The 21,565-nt window shown below is 39.3% G+C and overlaps 1 protein-coding gene across 4 annotated transcripts in view; it reads right to left on the bottom strand.

Annotated features, from left to right (window-relative positions):
• Positions 1 to 21,273, bottom strand: part of PHRF1 (PHD and ring finger domains 1) — a 38,655-nt gene extending 17,382 nt beyond the window's left edge. For 2 of the 4 annotated variants that reach the window (XM_067540500.1, XM_067540502.1), the window contains exons 1-10: positions 21,114 to 21,167; positions 15,259 to 15,373; positions 14,741 to 14,857; positions 11,934 to 12,172; positions 10,635 to 10,718; positions 8,506 to 8,630; positions 6,030 to 6,136; positions 5,260 to 5,432; positions 1,200 to 1,329; positions 689 to 813 (exon numbers count right to left, since the gene is read on the bottom strand). In XM_067540500.1, coding sequence (XP_067396601.1) covers positions 689 to 813; positions 1,200 to 1,329; positions 5,260 to 5,432; positions 6,030 to 6,136; positions 8,506 to 8,630; positions 10,635 to 10,718; positions 11,934 to 12,172; positions 14,741 to 14,857; positions 15,259 to 15,349 — 1,191 coding nt within the window. In that variant the 5' untranslated portion in view covers positions 15,350 to 15,373; positions 21,114 to 21,167. Of the gene's footprint in view, positions 1 to 688; positions 814 to 1,199; positions 1,330 to 3,038; positions 3,131 to 5,259; positions 5,433 to 6,029; positions 6,137 to 8,505; positions 8,631 to 10,634; positions 10,719 to 11,933; positions 12,173 to 14,740; positions 14,858 to 15,258; positions 15,374 to 21,113; positions 21,168 to 21,227 lie in introns of those variants that run through there. The other 2 variants (XM_067540501.1, XM_067540503.1) reach the window with 2 other exon arrangements.
• Positions 21,274 to 21,565: the final 292 nt, after the last annotated feature.

The raw sequence follows: 21,565 nt of genomic DNA, 5'->3' as shown, positions 1-21,565 counted from the left end.
GTTAGAGTTCAAGTAGATTAACTTCCAAGAAAATTCTCTCTCTCATTTCCCCCTCCCCTTTCCACTGTACCCATCTCAGCAACCATTAGCCAAGCAAGCATCAGGCAACCCTCAGTGCACACACTCTTAATGTGGAGATCTTTGATTGTCTAGTGGCAAAAATCTCCCTTTTCTTTTTAACTCCATCCTAGGGCTAGTGTGGTCCTTCCCTACCGTGGCTCCCCTAGAATGCAGTCTGGCTTGAGACAGAGATGCCCAATCTGCAGGATGTCTAAAATGTCGTCTCCCTCACACTGCAGCAGGAGTGAGGAAACTCCTGTTTCCCAGAGGGTTCAGTGGAAAAGTTAAGGGAAGAATGCTCATAATCCCTAGCACTATTGGTTCAAATCAGAAACACGATGAAGCTGTTTTCACACAATGCTTCAGTAGGAACACTAGCACTTCTCAACATTAAATGTACTGAAGACAGTACTGAATAGTAGAGTGACTAGTAAATAGATGAAAAAAGCTCCTTTTTTTAGTATCATTCTGTAGTGGACTATATTATTTACACTGTATGCTTGTCATGCTTGCTGTCATTATAACAGTTTATTTTTTGTGTGTGTTGGCTTATAGCAGACTTACAGTGTCACACCAGAAGACAATAATGGCAGAGTTTTTATATCAACATAAACTAACGTGAACTTACTCGTATCTTCTTCCCCTTTCTCCTCTTTACTCGACGCTTACGTCTCTTGATCCGTGTCCCTGAACTCTTTTTTCCAACAGAAGACTTTGGAGTTCTTTTTTTGCCTGCTACTTTCTTCTTTCTACCTGAAGAGACAAGCAAAACGAAGTATTGGAGTGAAGAGCAGAACTGTATGCACACGCGCACACACACACCTGTGCCCACTTGTAACGTCTCCCTACAGACTAAAACAAGATTACAAAAGAAAAAGCTGTGATGTGCTTCAAAAGGATCCTAACTAGAATTAAACAGTGCAGTTGGAAGGGTACAGACACGACAGCTCAGTTTAAACATGTCATTGGTTTTTAACTTAATAGAAATTCTCTTTTAAAGAGTGAGAGTGATGGAATCATGCTGCACTGTGGAGGTGCTCAGACATCTGCTGTACCATTTTCATTTCATCTCATGCTTTGTTCGCTCAAACCTTTTACTTTATAGACTAGGAATCCTGAGAGGGTTCTGATCCCCTTACCGGTTTTTCTTTTTTGCCTGGTTGGAGCCCGTGGTGTCAGAGGTCGCTGGTATACTGCTGTGCTTAGCCCTGCTGCAACTGCCTCAATTGTTTCATCAAAAAGAGAAGACATCAGATACCTCGGCACATGCTGCATTTCAAAACAGAAAACACATAAGTTATACGTACCATAAATCAGCAACAAAGGTTTGAGATAGTATTGTTGCACTTGTTTAAAAAGGGATTTGTGATCCAGCACCCAAGTTCCCTTTGCCCCTACCATCATGAACCAGGCTGTCAACAAACAATGGTTCACCTTTAAAATTAATTTATTTTTATCACCAGCATAGGCTGCATCTCACATGCCATGGGTTTTTTATCTGTCTCAATGTTAAAAGCCTTCTTGCTCCAATGCTTTGTTCTGGTGGGAGACAATCGCATCCACTGTCTCTATGAAACCTCCCCAAACCCAGACAACCTTTCTCCAGCTTCCCCCAAAGCAGGACCAATCCATTCTGATCAAAAATGAAAGCAAGACCAAGGCAGTGTGGGGTCCAAGATCTTAGCTTCCTCACTTTTCAGGTTACATTTTCCCCTTAAAGCCCCACCGAGATACCAAAGGCGGCTAATCTTAACACCATCCTGGAGTTCAGCTTAAGGATAAGAGTGAGCCTCCTCTTCAGTGTCACTTCATCACAGTAAAGCAGGAACTACTATTTCATGGCTTAAGACCCTTGTCCCTTGCACACGAGGTGTGCAGCACCTCCAAGATTCAGCTCCTGAAGGTCCTGAGTTTGAAACGTGAAGCTCAGGACGAGAGGAGTATGGCTACACAGCATTTGGAAGCAGGCTCCCAACTTGGGTTGACAGGCTCAGGCTTGCGCTAGAGCTCTAAAAGTATAAACAGTGTCCTGAAGTTGTGGCTTGGTCTGAAGCTCGAGTTCTGAAGCCTAGGGAGAGTGATGAGCTGTGTAGACATACCCGAACTCTGATCATCCAGAGGAGGTTGGAGGGCTCCCTTGATTGTCAAGTGGTAGCAAAACTGTCATACCTTTTTACAGAAAGGTAAACAACATATTCTAATCCAATCAGCTGGGTTAAGTGCTATGGTTTTGTGAAAGCCACATCTACACCAGATATTACATTGCTTTTCCTCTTGAACTCCCATATTCAAACCACCATAAATGTGGCAGAAGATATTATCGCACTTATTCATAACTCATGCCAATACAATGCTTACAGTGTACCAGACTATTACCTTTTGTATATATTTATATAAAATATGTAAACAATCTTACACAAAAAATGATTTTTTACATATAAACTCCTATACAGGGCATATACATTACAGAAAAACTGCTTTAGAAGTGTTTTACAGTTGCAAAGTAAGAAACAAAATGGGAAGTGAATATAATCTAGAGCTGACAGAAGAAAGACATGGCCCTGTTCACCTCAATGTGGTGTCAGCATTGAAGCCTACGAAACGTACTTTAAATTTCACAAACACACCCTACTAGACTATTTCTGAAAAGGCACTCATTAGGGCAAAACTGCATTTTAAACACTGTGGGTGCCAACATGTAATCACACATGAACATTTTCTGTTGGGGGGAGGAGGGAGCAGGGGGTATCTGGAATAATGCATAAATTGCACAATAAAAATTCTGCCTCTCAGAGTATTAAATGGTATCTGAGGATCTGAAATCAACTCCTTTCTCTATGTGCTAAGGGGCACACTGGAAGTGCTTCTCTTAGCTATTGGATTTATACTTGCACTCTCAGGTCAAATGCAAGTGTCAACTAGAGTAAGTGAGGTGTGCTTTTTTTTTTTTTTTTTTTAAATGAAGTGAGCAATAATACCTTTCTAGGGAAAGTTTGTAATCATCTCTGCAGATTGGAGAAGTGGAGCTCGGAATGGCTTCTTGAACAGGAAGTACTTGGCACCCAGTCTTGCACTACTATGCAACGATTAAGTCCCCGTGCACCACCTCTCTCATCTGCAGGGAGACAGCTACACACTGTATTTATAAAACAACAGGTAGGGAGAGAAAGTAATAAAGCACTAGCAGTTACCCTGCAAAACCTTTGATTTCAAAACACTTTTCTGTTGTGACTAAATTAAGCAGTTAGCATCTAGGGTGAGAAAGGGATCATCATCTACCAATTGCTTTCATCTATATTTTTCAAAAGGGCATCCAACAATTTGTGGGATTTTCCCTGTGTTATTAATCCTTTTTAAATTTGGGGGCATGCATATTGGGAGTGAGGAGTTGTGACAACAGACCATATGACATGATCTATCTTCAGAAGAGAGACTAACATATTTAAGGCTTATTAGGTCTCTTTGGGGAAGTCATAAAATCATTTAACCTAAACCATGTTAAGAAAGACCCAATGCATGCTGCAACCTTGTTCGCACTTAGTTTTGATGACTGGACATATTATATTTCAGATTGCTTTGAGTTTCCTCGAGATCTGTTCTTAAATATGATTGTTTGGATTATATGTGCTACTGGGAAACTTTGAAAGGACTGTGATTAACAGTGATATACTTCTCAGCCTATAGGCAGCTGAGACAAAGTATCTTAGACTGAGTAAATTAGAAGGAAAGGTCTTGGTCTTTCTGCTTTTGTTATTTTGTTGCTTCTTTATCTCTCTCCTTCACTTTGTTTTTCTTTATTTTTTTTTGTTCCTAGTTAAAGGTATCAAGGACTATTGAGCATCAGGCTATGGTTTTTCTCAGGTTTCATCTAGATTTTGTTTTACCTACTTGTCTGATTGCTGGCTTTAATCACAAAAATAAAGAGAAGCATCACCCAATAGAGATGTTGCCTCTGATCAAGCTTTTTTCGCCAAACCTGACCTCAGGATGATGAGACACTTTGCGCATCATTCAGGGAAGAGCCATGACACCAGCCTCAAACTGACAATCGTCACCAACTCATCCACCCCAGCACTATGAAAAGAAACCTATTTCTTTTTCCTCCCTTCTACTGTCTTCTCTCTTATCTATGCTTGACTGTCTCTGGAGAACCTGACTTGACAAAACTTGCAGCTTTACAAGTATGTAGAGAATATTTTGGTTGCAATTTTCATATTTTCATCAATTGAAACAAAGATGGTTTTGCAACTTGCAACTTTTCCTGTACCTCTACCAAACAAAAAGGAAGGGATAACCTCATATAGTGTTACTGAAAAATTAGTGTCTGCAACAATAAAAAGAATCTCAAGACATACCACCAGTCATAGGTACAAAAATAATCTCTAAATAGTCTATAAACCATGACAGGTTGGGGTTAAGATTTTCATGTCTATGCAAATAAAGCCCTAACAGCATTGGCTGAAGCCAGACTGCAGACTAAATGAGAGCATCCTGAGTTTTCAATGCCCTTCAGTAGTTCTCATATGGAGGACCTCCATTATTCCAGTCATGACCATGGGAGGAAAACCTAACAGTTTTACACAACTGGGGGTTGGGGGCAGCTTGGCATTGTGGACTAACATCCTATGGGGATTCAGAAAGATAAATTCAATTCCACTTGTAACTCAAGTGGTAAAATGCAGGTCTCCAGAGAGCTCTGCAAATTAGTGCACTTTTCAAATCAATTTTGCACCTATATGATTTGCTCACACACTACATAACTTGTAGTTTGTCTCAGGGTAGGTCTACACTGCCAGCAAAATTCAGCAGCAGTTGACGGGAGTTACGTAAGCTACGGAGAGTAGCTTGCATAACTCCCGTCGACTTTGTTACTTCCCTTTAGCATGCCGTCAGGAAACGCATTCCCGTCAATGCAACGCTATGCTTTTTTTGGAGGTGGTTTTAGAAGATCAACTTCAGGATCGACTGAGCGTGTCTTCACTGCTGTTCAATCGATCTGGAAAAAAAATCGGTCTACTGGTGGTGAATTTGATGCCGTCAGTCTGTACATAGCCTCAATTTACCAGAATGCAATCATTTAATCCTGAGCAATCAGAATTTAGTTGCTACCAATCCTGCTGAGTTAGCAAGAGATTCTCTGAGAGACTTGTTTTTAAATGTTAAGTTCATATTTCTAGCTAACTGGACGCTTCCCAATACCTGAATTTGCTGTGCAGTTGTTATCCGGTTTCTGTTCACTGTTGCCCTAACTCGTTCGCTCTGCCGAGTCCTGGCTATTGCTCGAGTTCGGACGTTAAGACGTAGCCTACTGGTGGTAGGGGTGACATCAGCTATGAGGGCAGCAACCTCTTCTTCACTCACATGATCTGTATCTTAAAAGGAAAAGCCCTCCAGGTCACTTGTCAGTATATATTCTTTCAAGAGTTGAAAGTTTTATTATAGAATCTAAATCAAGATGCCCATTCTGTTTTCTCCACCACACACACCCCTACATCACAGAAAACTGACCCTGATCCTTTGGCAAGAAAGGCTGCACAACTATACCCAGAGCCAGATAGCACCACTCTTTCAGCCAGCTATATGATTTGCTGGGCATTGAGAAGAGTTGCTTCTACTCTGTTGCTCCCAGCCATGCTAGGTCTGGATCCGAATAGACCTACTTCCAAGTCAACATACTGCAGCTGAATTAGGCGGCAGGCCAGCCCCCAAAATGGTTATACGAATTGGTTTTTTGTTTAATTTCCATATCTTACAATCCCTGAATTAAATCTTAATATACAACATTGCTTTTCCAGTCAATGAGCCCAAAAGAGGCTGCCCACCAAAATAATCTGTTGGGAGGAGAGGGGGGAGCTGCGGCGGCGGCGGCAAATCTGGGGCCTAAACAACTGGACAGGACCTCTTTCAAGAACAGCTGTTTTCGGTGATCTGAATCAGGCCAAAAAGTGTGCTTTGATCAAAATACTTACCACCAGTAGCAACAGCAGCAGCGGCATTAGCTGGTGCACATGCTGGACAGAACCATTCATCCACAGGTACCTCACTCAGAGGTGGATTAAGGCATTCCATGTGGTATCTACAAGAGCAACACATGAGAGTCTTATCAACACTGAAAGAAAAAAGCCTTTTTTTTTAAAAAAAAAAATCAAAGCAAGGGCTGTATAAAATAGTCATCTCATATGCAAACAGACATCTAATAACTCAGAAACACTCCTCTAAATTGCAGTCTGTGGGGCTGCTTCTATTAGTTTCCAAAGCAATAATGCTTCCTGATAGTTGTACAAGTGTCATGGATTCTTATAGGATTTCCAGAAGTTCCTCCGACCACTTAAAGCCCCAAGCCTAAGAAAACTGTGCATCAAAGATGGTTGGTTCATGTTTTGTTGGGTATTTGTTGTGACTGGGATCTAATTCACAGATTGAGGTAGCAAATACAGAGCGGACAAAAAAAAAAAACTTCAAAGTGCCCTGAAGAGATTATAAAAGCAGTAGAGAGGGTAATACAGACACTCACTTGAAATAATGTTGGTTTCCAAGGATTAAGATAATTGGTACTATTGGAATCTTTACTGTGCCATGCACCAGATCTGCTTCTGATTGTGTAGTTTTGAATACAGGCCCCATATCACATATAATCCAAGCATTACTCAGAAAGGACTAATGTCTGATGAAGTTTTCCACAATACCATAGTTTTGTATAACTGCATAAGCTAAAAGCATCACACACTGTCAAGAGTTCACCCATATAGTGCTGTTTATACAACTGGAGCCCAAGTTTGCAGTCCTCAACAAAACATTTTGCAGAACTGCATAAATCCAGATCAATTTAAGACAAAAATTGGATAATGCTCCTTTCATAATAAAAATTTTAAAATGTTATTTGCCTAGTGACTTGAATTACTAGATTAAATTGTTTTACCAATTTTAGTCAACAGAAGTTGTACCATTAAGTTTTTTAAGATTATGCAACTCTGGTTTTTTTTATTGATTCTATTCCATTTTCAACACAGTTAATACAAGACAGCATAGCACTGGCTAAAGCCAGGATTGTCAGTAATGTGTTTAATCTTTTGAAGCAGCCTTACTCAAATTATATGGCTACAAGACAATCAGTTTTAAATGGATTTTCTTCAGTGAGTTACCCAACCTAAAAAGCAAAATGCTTGGATTGAGTTCCATGCCTGAGGTTATATATTGTATTGGTGGCGCCCTCTGGCACAGATTTGATCCAATGCAAACTAGCAGATCAGCATGAGTTTCAATAACTGATGCATTTTGCCACAAAGGAAAGCCCTAGTGCAATTCCTACACAAACAAAAAATCTGGACCTCTGTTTTCCTGGAGCAAGTGATACTCTCCCTATTAAAAGTTAAGGAGGACCCTATATATGTGGTTACAAGCTAGAAAGTTAAAGGCAAAGGGTGAACTACAATGAATAAAAATGGGAAATACAATTATTGCTCCTGTTTCAGATCACTGAGGCAGAGGTAGTCTTAGAAGATTTAAGATTTGAAGAAAATAATTCTAGGTTTCTCTAATATTTATCCTAGCCACTAATTCCTACAGGAGAGAGCTAGTAGAGATGAAAAGTGCTTTCTGAGAACAAAGTACTGAAGTTGTAATTCTGCAAAGATAAGAATTTTTAAGAGTGAAATTTATTTTGAGAGAAACAAAACTAGCTGAGACAAGATGGATGAGGTAATATATTTTATTGGACCAACTTCCATTGGTGAGTTGTCTCTCTAATACCCAGGGACCAACAACACTGCATACAAAATTACCTGAGACTGTCATTTAAAAAAAAAAAAATCAGAAGAAGATGGAACAGTGAGGACAAAGACTTGCACAAGTAAGAACTTAAGCAGAACTCTTAACTGAACTCATCAAATCTTACTCTATTAGGAGTTCTTTAGTTGTAAACATTTATTGTATTTGTTCAGTGTTTTGACAATATGCCTGACCTTGCTGTCTCTGCTTCCTATCCCCTACTATGAATGAACATTTAAATTATCTAGGGACAATAGACTATAAAGGCACAAATAAAGCTATACTTACTGATATCCATTCAATCTGTTAAATTTTAATGGACAATTTTGCAAGACTGATGTATAACAGCTTTAAATCCTTGTATGATATTTTAGCCCCAACCTATATTTGAGTATCTTGATGCATCTGTATTCAAATACTTAAAATAAAGGTATTTTTTAAATTGCCTTAAAGATACTACCTTTTGATTATTCCAATTAAGGAAAAAAGGAAGAGAGTGAGGAGAAAGGTAAATAGACCCCTTTTCCTCTCTCACTATAACAATCACATTGCTATGAATGATAGCCCAGAAAGATTCAGCGTACTGAAAAATAGCTGTGAATTATAACTACATCATTCCCTTATACGAAGCCCTTTGTGACTGCAAATGGACTAACTCAGGCCTTCAACCCTTCTTACCCTGCATCACAGCCATCACACAGCAACAGGCGGTCTTCTCTGTCACTTCTGCCACACACTTCACAAAAGGTTGGATCATCCTCCCCGCTATCACCGTCCTGAGCTTTTGTATTCTCAACAGGAATCTAAACAAGAGGGTTTCACATTTTAAGTATACGCTTCTATTCTTTTTATCCACCCTATTACATCAGCAACAATAGTAATTCACTAGCAAGTTTTACTGCTACAGTGATTGCCTATACTATCCTAAAAGAACCTTCATTTTATTCATTCAAAGTATTTAGAAAACAATCATTTATGAGGTAAGTGCTACAACTTCCATCATCCATCTTCCTTATTTGTGGCAGGTTTGATTGGATATTATCAGCAATAGAAAATTGCCATTTAAATCAATAAATAAGGCCAAAATTCTGAATAAGACTGAGATGAGAAAGGCACAAAAGATATATAACTAAGAAAACTTCAGGTTTTATGTTTCTGACTTCCGAGACATTAGTGGGACGCCACAATGAAACACACCCCTGGTGGTTATAAAAGTAGCCCAATTAGTTCATTATTTCTAATTAACTTCACAGAAAGAGACATGATTAAAATAAATAGGTGTAAGCCAACCCTAAAAATTGTATAAGCAAATCAAATGCAAATTCCTTGCTTAATTATATAAAACAATAAAAATAAATATAAATTTTAAAATTGTTATAGTTATTGTTTAAAGTATAGTATTGTTTAATGAATTTTTTTATTGCTTAATATAAGAACTCCATCTTAGTAGTTTTCTGAAGTAAGCTCCATTTTGCTGTTTTTCTAAAACTTGTATTACAACATCCTACTTAATTACTTTTTGTGCGTAAGTAAAAAGTGTGTGTGTAAAGCGTAAATAAATTTTTTTTAAATGCCAGCACAAAGTGCTCTAACAAAAAAGTAAAAACACCAGCTGTAACTATCATCCTGAAAGCCAAAAATTGCAAATAAACGACCCTAAAGTACAAAAAAAATCCACTCTAAAACCAAAACAAAATATAAAATAAAAAAATAAAATGTCATGCTTGCAATTAGCGAGTAATTGACTATCATGCAGAATCCAAAAACAGCATGACAACAAAACTCATAAAAATCGCATAAAAACGAACTACTATAAAAAGCAAAGTAAAAACATAAAAACTTTGGGTTTGTTCTGCAATCATCACAGAGCATCGAATCACGACCAACGGAGGCCCAGCTCCTCCCTCTTGTTCAGCCTGGCTGGCCACAAGGCTGACTTAAGCAATGCACAGGACTAGTAATTATATCACACCAGCTGCAGAACTTTTGGGTATAAATGAGTGCGTAAATGTATGAATGCAATAGCTTTTTAAAATTTTCGTATTTGCAATAAATGCAGCATATTGCCTTGTCCCCTGAACAAAATTCTGCAGGTTTTTTCTTTTTACTAACATAACATAGAAAACATGGTAGTAACATAGCAGAAATACATAAACTATCTTATGATAAGATGCCACCAGATCCCTAGAATTCTAATAGAGTTTCTGTCTCAAAGACAGATAGTATGTTTACTAACGTGTTAAAGAAAAATGGACAATGCTAACTCATCAAGACCACAGATTATTAGAAATTACCAATACAAGGAACCTCTGGAGATGCCAATATCTGATCTGTCACATCCTCTTGCACATCTATTTACCAGTACAAAACAGTGCTAATGAGAAGAGTCCCATTATCTTATCTGTCCATATACGTTTAATCAGGGTTATTCCTATTTGTATTGCAGGAGCATGCACAATGTGCTAGTCACTTTCTACTTTGACAAAGACTGTCTCTGCCCAGAAGAGTTTACAATCTAATTCCTATTTTGCAAAATAGGTATTTATGAAAGTTAAGCATACCATACTTCCCTTCTTTCTGACTCAAATAAGGCACCACACTTTGTGATGTACCATGAGTATTATAGTTTGATAGAAGATGGAAAAAAAATCTAACAAACTTTCCTGAAAAAGTTATTAAATTAGGATGAAGGTAATCAGTATAATAACTGAATATTAAATAAAGTGTATGCCAGAAACAAAAATCTCTGGATAACCATTTTCTGGTTAGGTGGGTTTTAGTTTTTTGAAGGTTAGTAGAAAGCCTACCTTTTTTAAGATTTCACCACCAAATCGCACCCGAATGCAAATATATTTAAAGAGGATTCGATCCACTGGACAGGAATTGGCATTCTAGAAGGAAGAAAACAAATTTAGTACTCATCCCATCAGCGAGGGTCATAAGCACAGTTCTCAATTCAAATCAGTTTTAAAAGGACTGTTTTCAATTACTTATGTGGTATGTGTCACTGTAGTTAAAGGACTAATCATTTACATTTTAAAGATTTTTCTCCTGGGTTTATACCTTAGCTGCTGCAAGTTACACCAGACTAATGTAAACACAAGAGTTGCCAGACTAGAATCTGATTTTTCAGAAAAGAGCACACTAAATTGTCTAAATTATGTCTAGGTCATTTAAATGTCCACACAAAATTGCCAAAGTTGTATGATCATTTTGCCAAACATTTCCTTGAAAAAAAATTGCTTTATCTTTTAAGACAAGCAGACAAGCTTTTCTGAGGGGAGGGAGGCAGTGAATCAGACAATGATGACTGAAGAAGCCAATCAACAATTTTAAATTTTGAAAAATGTTATTGAGGGCAAACACTAAGTGGGTTTTTTTTGTTTGTTTGCTCTGAAACTTACTTGATCTTAATCCAGAATTAGACAGACAGACAGACAGACAATCTAGTCAGTCTTCTTCTGGCCCTTCCCTATGATCAAATGTCTGTTAAAGAAAGCACCAATGTTTAGCCTGATTCTGCAACAAGTATGCAGAAACTCTACTGAAGTCAGTCAGAATTCCATAGAGAGCAGCTATGAAACTGGGCTCTTAATACGCATGCTAGCTTTTTAGACATGCAAAAACTTACCCATCTCACTGGGTAGTGACCTGCCCTACCTACAATGCAAGAGACTTAAGAACAAGACTCTGTGCTTCGTTTCCTACTTCCTAAAATAGAAACCCAAGAAACTGTGGAACAGAAGCACCTTGTCATGTAGCAATCACTGCTCTCAAATTCCATCCCTTTTTGACCTTAGCTATGAGAAAAGAACAATAAGGGATGCAGGGAGACTGAATGGCTAGGAAGGGAAATAGATCAACACCCCCCCCCCCCCCCACACACACACACACAAAATATGAACCCTGCCAAATTAAGCAATATCAAAGTTCTTGAAAATGTTTAATTAAGAAAAGGGATTTGAATATTCCAGCTACTTGCTGATATCCTTACCACAACTCAAGAAATCTTTACCAAAATATTACAGCAAGCTGATCTTAGAAGCGGTGTGAAAGCTTAACTCACTATCCTGGATAAAAAGAACAAGAAGAGAAAGAGGACTTACTTTAGACCACTCCACTATACAGTCCAAGCAGAAGTAATGGGCACAGCTCTCAGGAGTTCCAACAGCCTGATTCCTAAAGGTATTGAGGCAGATGGGGCAGTTTTCAGCATCATCATCAGAAGAAATGTCCCCTCCATTTGTCTGTGGCTTTGTTTTCACAGAAACTGTTTCCCCAACACCAGTTTCCATTTCTTCCTCTTCAGCATAGTCTTCCTCCTCCTCCTCCTCATCTTCAGAATCTTGAGAATCAGGAAAAAATAGCTTTAATATACTGCAGGGTTCCAGAAGGGGAAAATACTAAACCACAAAGAATCCTGAGTGAGGGGATGCTTTGGGGAAGGTAAGCACAATCCTTTTATCATACACTAGATTGATTTCCCCCACTCCCCTCTCTTTTCTGCTCTTCCACTTCATTAAACACTAGATATTCCTTTAAAAAAGGATGCTATTGAAGTCTCTTGGTAATCAAAGTCATTAATAGTTTGCAGAAAATTAAAAGGAGAGACAGGAAAATAAGAAGTATACTTTTGGTGGTGGTGAAAGAATATAAATCAAGTTGGCACCATTTCTGCATCACAATTTTCAAAAAGAGTATTCAGTCAACACTTCTTCATAGGAACTCTAAAAAGGAACTCTATAAAACACAGGCAGACTCTCCCAATCATTCCAGGATAGGGGCAAGATTTTTCAGAAGTGACTAGTAATTTTGGGTGTCTCATTCAAATGATGTGCACTCGGCCTTCTGCCGCCGCCACCCCCCCCCCCCCCCCAAAAAAAAAAATCAGGCCTTTTTAAGGTGTCTTCAGAAGTGCACCCAAAATTTGAGATCCAAAAATCATTAGTCACTCACTAATTAGTATTAATTCTCCTTCTAGGTAAATACAAGGGCATTTCTCCATTCACAATTTTTAAAGAAAGGTTAAGTGTCCAACAGACACAAAATTCATCTTCAAAAAAGTTCCTAATGCAGTTATTAGGTAACACGTCTGCCTAAAGTGGGCACAAACTACCTCACCAAAACACTGTATAATACTTTCCTGGCAATGACAGAACAAGACCAGAGTGTATTGTATTGTATATGTCACAGACAAGGCTCAGGAATAACTATTTTAGAGGACTGATTAATATCTTTTTGGCATGCAGTGCTCAAATCAAGTTTGTGCTCAAATCAATCTAATCAGAAGGACTTGGAAACACTGGCACTCCCTGCAACCTGCAAGATGTGCTAAAGAAATAATTAAAATCCTTAAGTATTTGTTTTTATTTAAATACCAGTTAAACCTCAGTTTCAGTCGTGTACAAATCTACATAAGTAGACAAATCACATATTAATTTCTCCCTGCTTCAGGTTTTTTTGGTTTTCTTTAAAGTGAACATTGTCAAGGTAAAACACACCTTGAAAACCTAAAAGTCACAGTACTTTATTTTAGCTTTGTAATCTCATATTTATGAAAAACACTTGATTTTTGTAATAAATTGTAGTATGCATTACTGGCAACCTTATAACATTTTCATATGCAACCTGCAGCACAAGTACACCTCTAATGCTTTGTGATAGTGCCATTAAGGCAAGCAGGTATTTTTTCAATATACAAGATTCTGGTTCCTTAAAGCAACCAGGGAATACTGTTTTTGTCAATTTTAACATGTTGGTTGGGCATAAGATTGGCCCAGAAGCAGCAGAGAACTGAGCTCATTCCACCACAGCTGCAAGCTTTTCATTTTTTAAAACCACATGACATTGTTCCTTTAAGATTTTTTTAAATGCCTATTTAGATTGTGATTGCAACCAAATTACATTATGCACTTCCTAGACACAAAGGAAGACAATCCCAGGCCTGGAAAAAATACAATCTATACAGAGACAGACAGATGAAGGGGTGGGGAAAGGTATATAACATTCAGCCAAAGAGATTAGGATGATGCTGAAGCTAATTAAATATGTGCACAAGTGTAATAGGTGTTAAACGTATTTCTTTAACAAATTTCCCTGAAAAGCACTTAGCACAAACTCAGCACTTTCATGACTTCAGTTAGATTAGCTTGAGCACAGTCTTTCACCAATACTTTCAAAGTGAAAAATAAAAACATGACCAGTCACTTAATACCTGTATAGGTAGCTGAATAAATGTAAAACCAAAACCACAAACCCCATTTTACCCACTGCCTGCAAAAGAAACTGAAGTTACATAATCCTAGTTTAGTTTGAGTGCACCACAATTCCTACTGCTAGAATCTCAGAGACTCCTTTGCACCACTTATCACCTAAAAATTATTGGATTATTTTCTATGGTTAAGGGTAGCGGAATGTTTTTCTTTGTTTATAAAGAAGGGGACCCTTCACCCTACATAACATTTTGCCAACAAGGAAGATACATTTGAATAAGAAATTATAAATTAAATGGGGAAAAAACAAAAAAAAGTTTTGAATAATTAGCATGTGCTAATACTACAACATTACTAACATTGTATGGTGAAAAGCATTATAGAACACTTCATAAATAAAAATCACATCCATTTACATGGCATGTGTAAGAGTAGCTCAAATCCATTTCTTACCAAGATATGGTTGGAGGAAGGGAAATAGTCACTAAATTCAACTTTATTATCTTAAATACTAGCATTTTAGCCAAACAAGAACCAAAAATTCTTATGCGCCTCTTTAAAAGAATCATGAAAATATTTATAAACATTGGATTTACATTTTGTTGCTACTTTCTGGAAGTATAGCCAAAATCCCAGTTTCTCTCTTCCAGCCATCGAAAACATTTGAAGTAAACATGCACATGCATTCTTAACAGACTCACCTTCTAAATCATCATCTTCACCTTCTTCCTCATCCACCTCACCCCCATCTTCATCAGTGCCGTCTTCCTCACTTTCTGTCTCGTCTTCTGAGACCCCACTATTTCCATCATTGCTTTCTTTTAAAATGACAAGGAAAAAACTGTAATTGCATCTGCTTTGCACATGACCACTCAGTAAGCATATACTGCAAATAAAAAGTATGTGGGATAGTCAGGTACATTTCAGAATTCCTGCTGTTGGCAAATTCACATAAAAGCTGAAACGACAGATTTCCAGGGTGCAACACTTTTTTTGGTATCATTTATTATCAAGCTGTCACTGCACTGTTCTTTGTTTAATTGGCTAGTAGTGTAAACAAGCCAATTGCTGGAGGTACAGAACCTATGAGATGGCACAAAGATTTAAATTTTTCTCCCTCAGAACAAATATTTATCTATAAATACCACTTTTTTTGGATAGGCAAACACTGGTTCAAACCTAAACCGGGCAGTATGTAAGTACAGAGAGTTTGAGTTACCTGCTTCACTTAGGAGCACTAGATTTGGTCTTTTGCCTTTGCCTAATGCAGCATTCTTGTTTATCAGTTCGTCCTGACTGTCATCATCCATTGCGGGACATTGGGAATCAGCCCTCTGGGGTTAAAAAAAAAAAAAAAAGACTTAAGTAAAACACACGTGTTAAATAGTCTGACAGCTCACCATTTGATTGAGCATAAAAAGTTTTGCTCAGAATACGATGAGAAACAGTGGACCTAGAGATGAGTATATATTATAGAGGAACTTTGGTAAATGACATATCGTGCTTTAAAGTGGAAAAGCCAAAATGCAAGTACCTCAAATGTGTAACTTGTTCCAATTTTCAGAGATACACATTATGGTTCAGAACATGAAATTTGTTCCCAAATTTGTAGTTAAGATTTGCAATTCTGAACCTACTGATGAGCCTCTTGCTGAAAAGTGGCATTTGTAACAGCACCATGGGAGACTATTAAAGCAGAATATTAAATACTTTAATTGTTACTCCTTAAAAACAATTTTTCTTGGATTACTTATCACTTATGTAAGCAGAAAACTGACTTTACACTGATCGCTTACTGAAAGTGGCCACCACCCAGGATACCAAATGTAATTAGAAACTTTGTTTTCCAATTCATTTCATAGATGATCCCAGGAGAACTATATTTTGTCAAGTAAAGTTTTAGAATGTTGTGAGGAGCTAAACAGATGCAGCTTTTTCTCAAATTTGGTTTATATTTAAGATTCAAAATGTTTTTGTTTGGACCAGTGAATGAAGAAGGAAAAAAACACAAAAAAAGGGAAAAGAAAATATCCCACGTTATATCAAAGATCCACATGTGTAAAGGGTTTTGGGATTTTTTTGCTTCCTTGGCTGTTAAAAATTCAGAGTAGCAAGAAGTCAACATGCGAATGAACACTAAGAACACCAAGTGGACCATTTATAGAGGAAGTTACTGATAGAGTCTAGAGCTCAACTATATCCTTTGAAGGCTGAAGGATGTACATGAGTACATTAATTCCAATTCTGAACAGCGAAGAATAACCAGTAGAAAAGAATCTATTAAAGCACCAAATTTCAATACCTTGTCCAATTGTTCAAAACAATTTCAATACCTTGTCCAAGTAAAAATAAAAAACAAAAACAGGCAAAAGAACATTGTGTTTCAGACAGTCTAAATAGGGTCTTTTCCTTGCACAGCTCCATAATGAGGTATAACAAAACCACAGATCCCATGACCAATCTTTCAAAGAAACAAGGAGACATGCTTTAGTGCACATTAATGCAACTAAATTAATTGTGTGTTAGTACAGGCTGGTAATAAACTGACAAACGCTGAGTGATGTGCCATGATCCAAATACATAATTAATGACAATCAAGCCGCTGCTTTTACTCCACATGCTACTATACAAACTAACTAAGAAACAAAGACTACTGTACAATTAAGTATATTAATCTCTGGCTTGCTTGCAGAAATATTGTTTAAAAAGACATGTCTTATGTCAAGATTCCTAGAGGCTCTCTTCAAAAAAGGGATATAGAAATTCTTCTAAGAGTGTAGTAATGAGGTTCTAATTAGTTGCCTGGTTCTCCCATCCTCCCACCTTCACACTGTGTATAATAGATTCTAAAATAAGCTCTGAAACATCATAGCACTGTATGTTTTATTCCAACACTCGTGATGTGCCCTGGATTACACATTTTCACTAATTCATTTCCTTTTGGAGACATGTAGCATAACTCTGCACTAACTTTATGGTCTTTAAAATGCAGGTTTCACTAACCCATAAGAATAGACTGTAAAAGCACTCTTTAATGTTAAGTGAAAAAAAACAAACAAACCCAAAAGCGTATCCTTAGTCAAAATTTCCACTGACTTCAGTGGGAATCTTATCTTGAGTACAGGATTAAACTTTTAGCTGATTTATTAACAGGAGTGTTTAAAAAAAGTTTATATTTGATGAAAACTGAATCTCTCACCTGAAGTCAATCACAAAGTGACGTAACTAAAGGAATTAATCTGCTTCTTATCCTTTCAATTTCCATTATCAGTTTTTCAAGTTTCAGCAGCACATATGCATGTATTCAAAATGGGACTTAATTCTATTATATAAAATATAATTAAATGCTACACTAGTTACTTTACTACAATGTAACAGTTGTATAGTTAAAGTAAGGAAATTTCAAACCTAAGATTCCTATAGCAATTTTAGTCAGGCTACATTGCTGAGGTGGTCAAGTTTCTTAGAAATTCTTGTTAAATTTATAAAGTACAACTTGGTATTTAGTTAATATTTCTATTAATATTAAATGTATCATCACAAAATACACAGGATGAGCAATGTGACAAAGTTCACATCACTGTAAGAATCTTAATATTTTAATTTTGCACCTCAAGGTTGCATGAACATAGCCAAAAGATAAAGAGGAAACACACACGGGCTATCATCCACACCCACCCTTTTACACATTTCCCAAACTATCAGATGCCCAAATTTTTAAAGTAAATGTGAAAGTTACGGAATCCATAGCTAATATTCAGCTTTAGTCATGAAGTTCATTTTGTCTCCTTTCCCCATCCTCTTACATCATGAGCGTCCATATTTTCTCTCCCTCATAAGGCTTACAAATTAAACTGAATCTCCCTCTGAAGCTTAATAGAAACAATCAGAAAAATTAATTGGAAGAGTACGAATCAGGCATTTAGTGATAGTTCTAAGGAATGGTCAAGTAGCGGTCTTCATGATTTCAAATGTACAAGTATTCATTCATTCTATTGCTTTGTAATGACATAGCCACTAGTACCATCTAATTTGTACAAAATTTTGTTCTGCTGCTCCAACGAAAGGCATCCATGAAACATAAACGCAGCACAAATCAGCCACTGTTACTCCAAAAACCAAGATGATATAACTGATGACACAGTTGTGACCAAAGCCTCATTCTGCATTTGCAACATACTCATAACTCTCAATTAAATTAATAGGATGTTTTCATTCAGAAAGACATTAAATGAGGATATTGATATCATATGCATCACAGAAACTTGGTGGAATGAGGATAATCAATGGAGAGTACAACGCCGTGAGATGTTGTGGCATCACACGCTGCCATGAGATCTGTGTATTCTGGCAGCAGCGCGTGGAGCACTGTGTGCACGAGACACAGCGCTCCAAAAGGCGGGAGAGGGCCAGTATAGTCTTGGGGCATCGCTTAATCGTTGATCGATTATTTTAATCGTAAAACAGTAGTAGTTGTAGAAGTGAATTTACTGTTTTTATATCGCTGATATCTAGCAAATAAAATATAATACTACATAAAAATGGTTGTGCCTAGTATTTCAATTTATTATATGTATGGCCCACTTGAAGTACATTTAATTCAAATCTGGCCCACCATAGCAAATTAATTTGACACCCCTGAAGTAGAGTCCAGACATTGTCCCTTAGTTTGGCCCTTTCAGGCCCACTGCCAAGGTACAGACTCTACCCCTTCTTGGATGTGGGACCCCACAGTCCAGATGTCCTGGATCCCAAAATCAGTGCTAGCCTCTTAAATCTGCCCAGTAGCTTATGCATGCCCTCCCTCAAGTTCCACCATGGGTTCTCTGGCTTACCGTTTAGCCTTTCAGGAACCTCATGACAATTGAAGCTAGTAGCAAACAGACTTTACAAAGCACCTTTATTAAACCCTGCACTTCATTCAGAGAAAGCAAAGAGATATACAGATCTATGGAAAAATAAACACCTGCAAGCAAGACTCTTCCTCTGTTTCCTCAACCTCCTGAGAGCCCTTTGTGTCTTGGACTCCCTGGAGAACCCTAGCATCCTTTTCTACTCCCCCACCCCCTCCTTCTCTTTTGGTTGGGTCTCTCCTTGATACAGAGTCTCCTTTTACCAGCAGCTTCTCCACTCTTTCCTGGGGCTTTTCCATCCTCCAATCCTCTATGGATAGGGATAAAAACAGAGTATTTGTGTCTGCCTTGGACAGGGACACAACACCATCACAATACTTACCAGGTTTTGATCCTTGTATCAGTGACTGGATTATCCACAGCCATTGTCTGCCTTCCTGCAGATGTGTAAAACTACCCAGGAATACATTAATTCTTTGAATCCATGTAGCAAACATGATAGACTACTCATAAAAATAATAGCTATGTACTTCTATTTGATTACTGTCTCCCACATTCTTCACACATCAGTAGATCAGAGATGTGATTCTTGCAACTTAAGTTGTAACTAGTCACAGAACTGAAGCACTGGTGCCTTGCTTTCAGTGCCTATCTGCACATTAAAATGAAATTAGATAAAACACAAGCTAGTCTATCTTTGAGAAAAATACACTAAAATAAGTATTGGCACCTCAGGATCGTTTTAAAAGTCTGCTTCCAAATCTACACACAATTTACATGCTGTGAAAACTTTATATTCATATGCAAACAAGTTCCATGCAATCCTTACTTATGCAGATAGCTGAGACACAAGCTGGTAGCCTAGTGATTTTATCTAAATATTATGAAATATATAGTTTAAAAAAATATGCGGACAACTGATGCTTTTTTCCACTGGCTGTTGATATCACACCCATATATATATTTACTATCCAGCAATCATATCAACAAAACTGGCTAGTTTCCTTTTCTTTTTATATGTTTCATGTCATCAGAAAAAGGCACTGCAAACAGGGCAATTACTGCACCACCACCCCACACCCCTGAGGCATGCTATACTCACCTCAATATATGTATATATTTCACATCCAGTTTTAGTGCTTAATTATAAAAATGTATCTCACAGGACATAGGGGAACACTGATATCAAGCCACACAGTGCCCATATCAATGAAGAAAGCAGTTTCATTATGGTCTATACCATGTCACACATTACTAATGTTAATATTCTCTGCCTGAGGGCTCGATGCGCATTTACTACAATAAAATAGCGCTTTTTTTTAAATAATATTTTAAAAGGTTTAGTAAGAGACACCCTGAAGTTATAGCTCTGAGGTTTTAAAATCCTAACCCAGCTTGCTGGGTGGGTTTGACAGCCAGCACATCTCCAGCTTTTGATTTGACAGGACTGCTGCATTCCTGCCCCTAGGTCACAGGGAGAAAACTGCCTCTGCCACACATTTGATTAGTGAGTTGAGAAGAAAACCACAGTGCTCCTTCAGCGTAATCTCCGGCACTTCAATTATGTTCTCAAAGGGCGATTACGTAAGTGGAGCTGGCCAGGGCTTGGACTCCGCCGCCCTGAGCTAGAGACACAGCCCGGGAGGGGGGCGGGGGGAAGCCGCCTGATGGGGGAATGACCCGCCGGCGCGCAGGGGGGGCGTGGAGGCCGGACGGTGGTTGCGGGGAAGCGATGTTGTAGGCGGCCAGGACTGACCCCCGCAGCGAACACACGAGCCAAAACTTCCGGACAACGCTACTGCCGGGCCTGCAGCAGGAAGGGCGGCGTTGTCGCGCCGCGCCCCAGGGCAGCCCACAAATAGGGCCCCGCTGACTGGGGCCCGCTGCAAGCAGCCCTAGGGCGGGCTAGTGGCAGGCCGGCCTCCCTCGGGGCGGGGGGGGGAAGGAAGGAAGGAAGGCCGGCCTCCTTCGCGCGGCCAAGGGGGCTCAGGGGCAGCCGCCCCCCGCCGCGGCGGTGACGCAGGACGGGCTCGCGGGCAGAGGCGGACGCGGCGGGGGGGGGGGGAAGGGAAGGTCCCAGGGCGGGCTCAGGGCTGCCCAGCCGCGGAGCTGCCGGGTGGGTGGGGGGGAGGGGGCAGCTCCCTGAAGGCGGGGCTCTCCCCGGAGCTCCCGCTGCGGGGGGGGCGGGGGGGTTACTCCGCTCCCGGCCTCGGCCACTCACCCCCGGAGAAGACCCAGCGCCGCCGCGGAACTGACACGGAACCGGGAGAAAGGGGAGGAGACTAGGCCGGGACACTGAGGGGGAGGGGGGGCGCAACGCCGCGGGATGCCCTACCCGGAACCAAACTCGCAGCACTTCCGGGTCACTGGCGGAGCGAGCTCTGACCCGTCCGCCCCAGAGGAGTGGGGGGGGGGGGACCGGGGACACACAAGCTACTGGATTGAACCATTGAGTCTACGACGGGGGTGGGGGCAGGGGGAGACTAAGTGCAAGATACCGGACTGAACCATTAAGGAGCAGGGGAGAGCGTTGTAATGAGCGGGACCGCTGGGGTGGAAGGGCTTGTTCCGGGCTGAACCATTGGGTGGCTGTAAGGGGGGGAGCGGTTGTTGTAGCTCTGCCCTGTCTGGGCTGTTTACACGCGGCGGGTTACGTTGTATTTTGCACGTACC

Source organism: Emydura macquarii, unplaced genomic scaffold (assembly GCF_026122565.2).
Source record: "Emydura macquarii macquarii isolate MOO-44397 ecotype Brisbane River unplaced genomic scaffold, CSIRO-AGI_Emac_v2 contig_587, whole genome shotgun sequence".
In the NCBI taxonomy this organism is placed as follows: Eukaryota; Metazoa; Chordata; order Testudines; family Chelidae; genus Emydura; species Emydura macquarii.
Note: the sequence above shows the minus strand (reverse complement) of the source record. Positions and strands in the feature narration are given on the sequence as shown.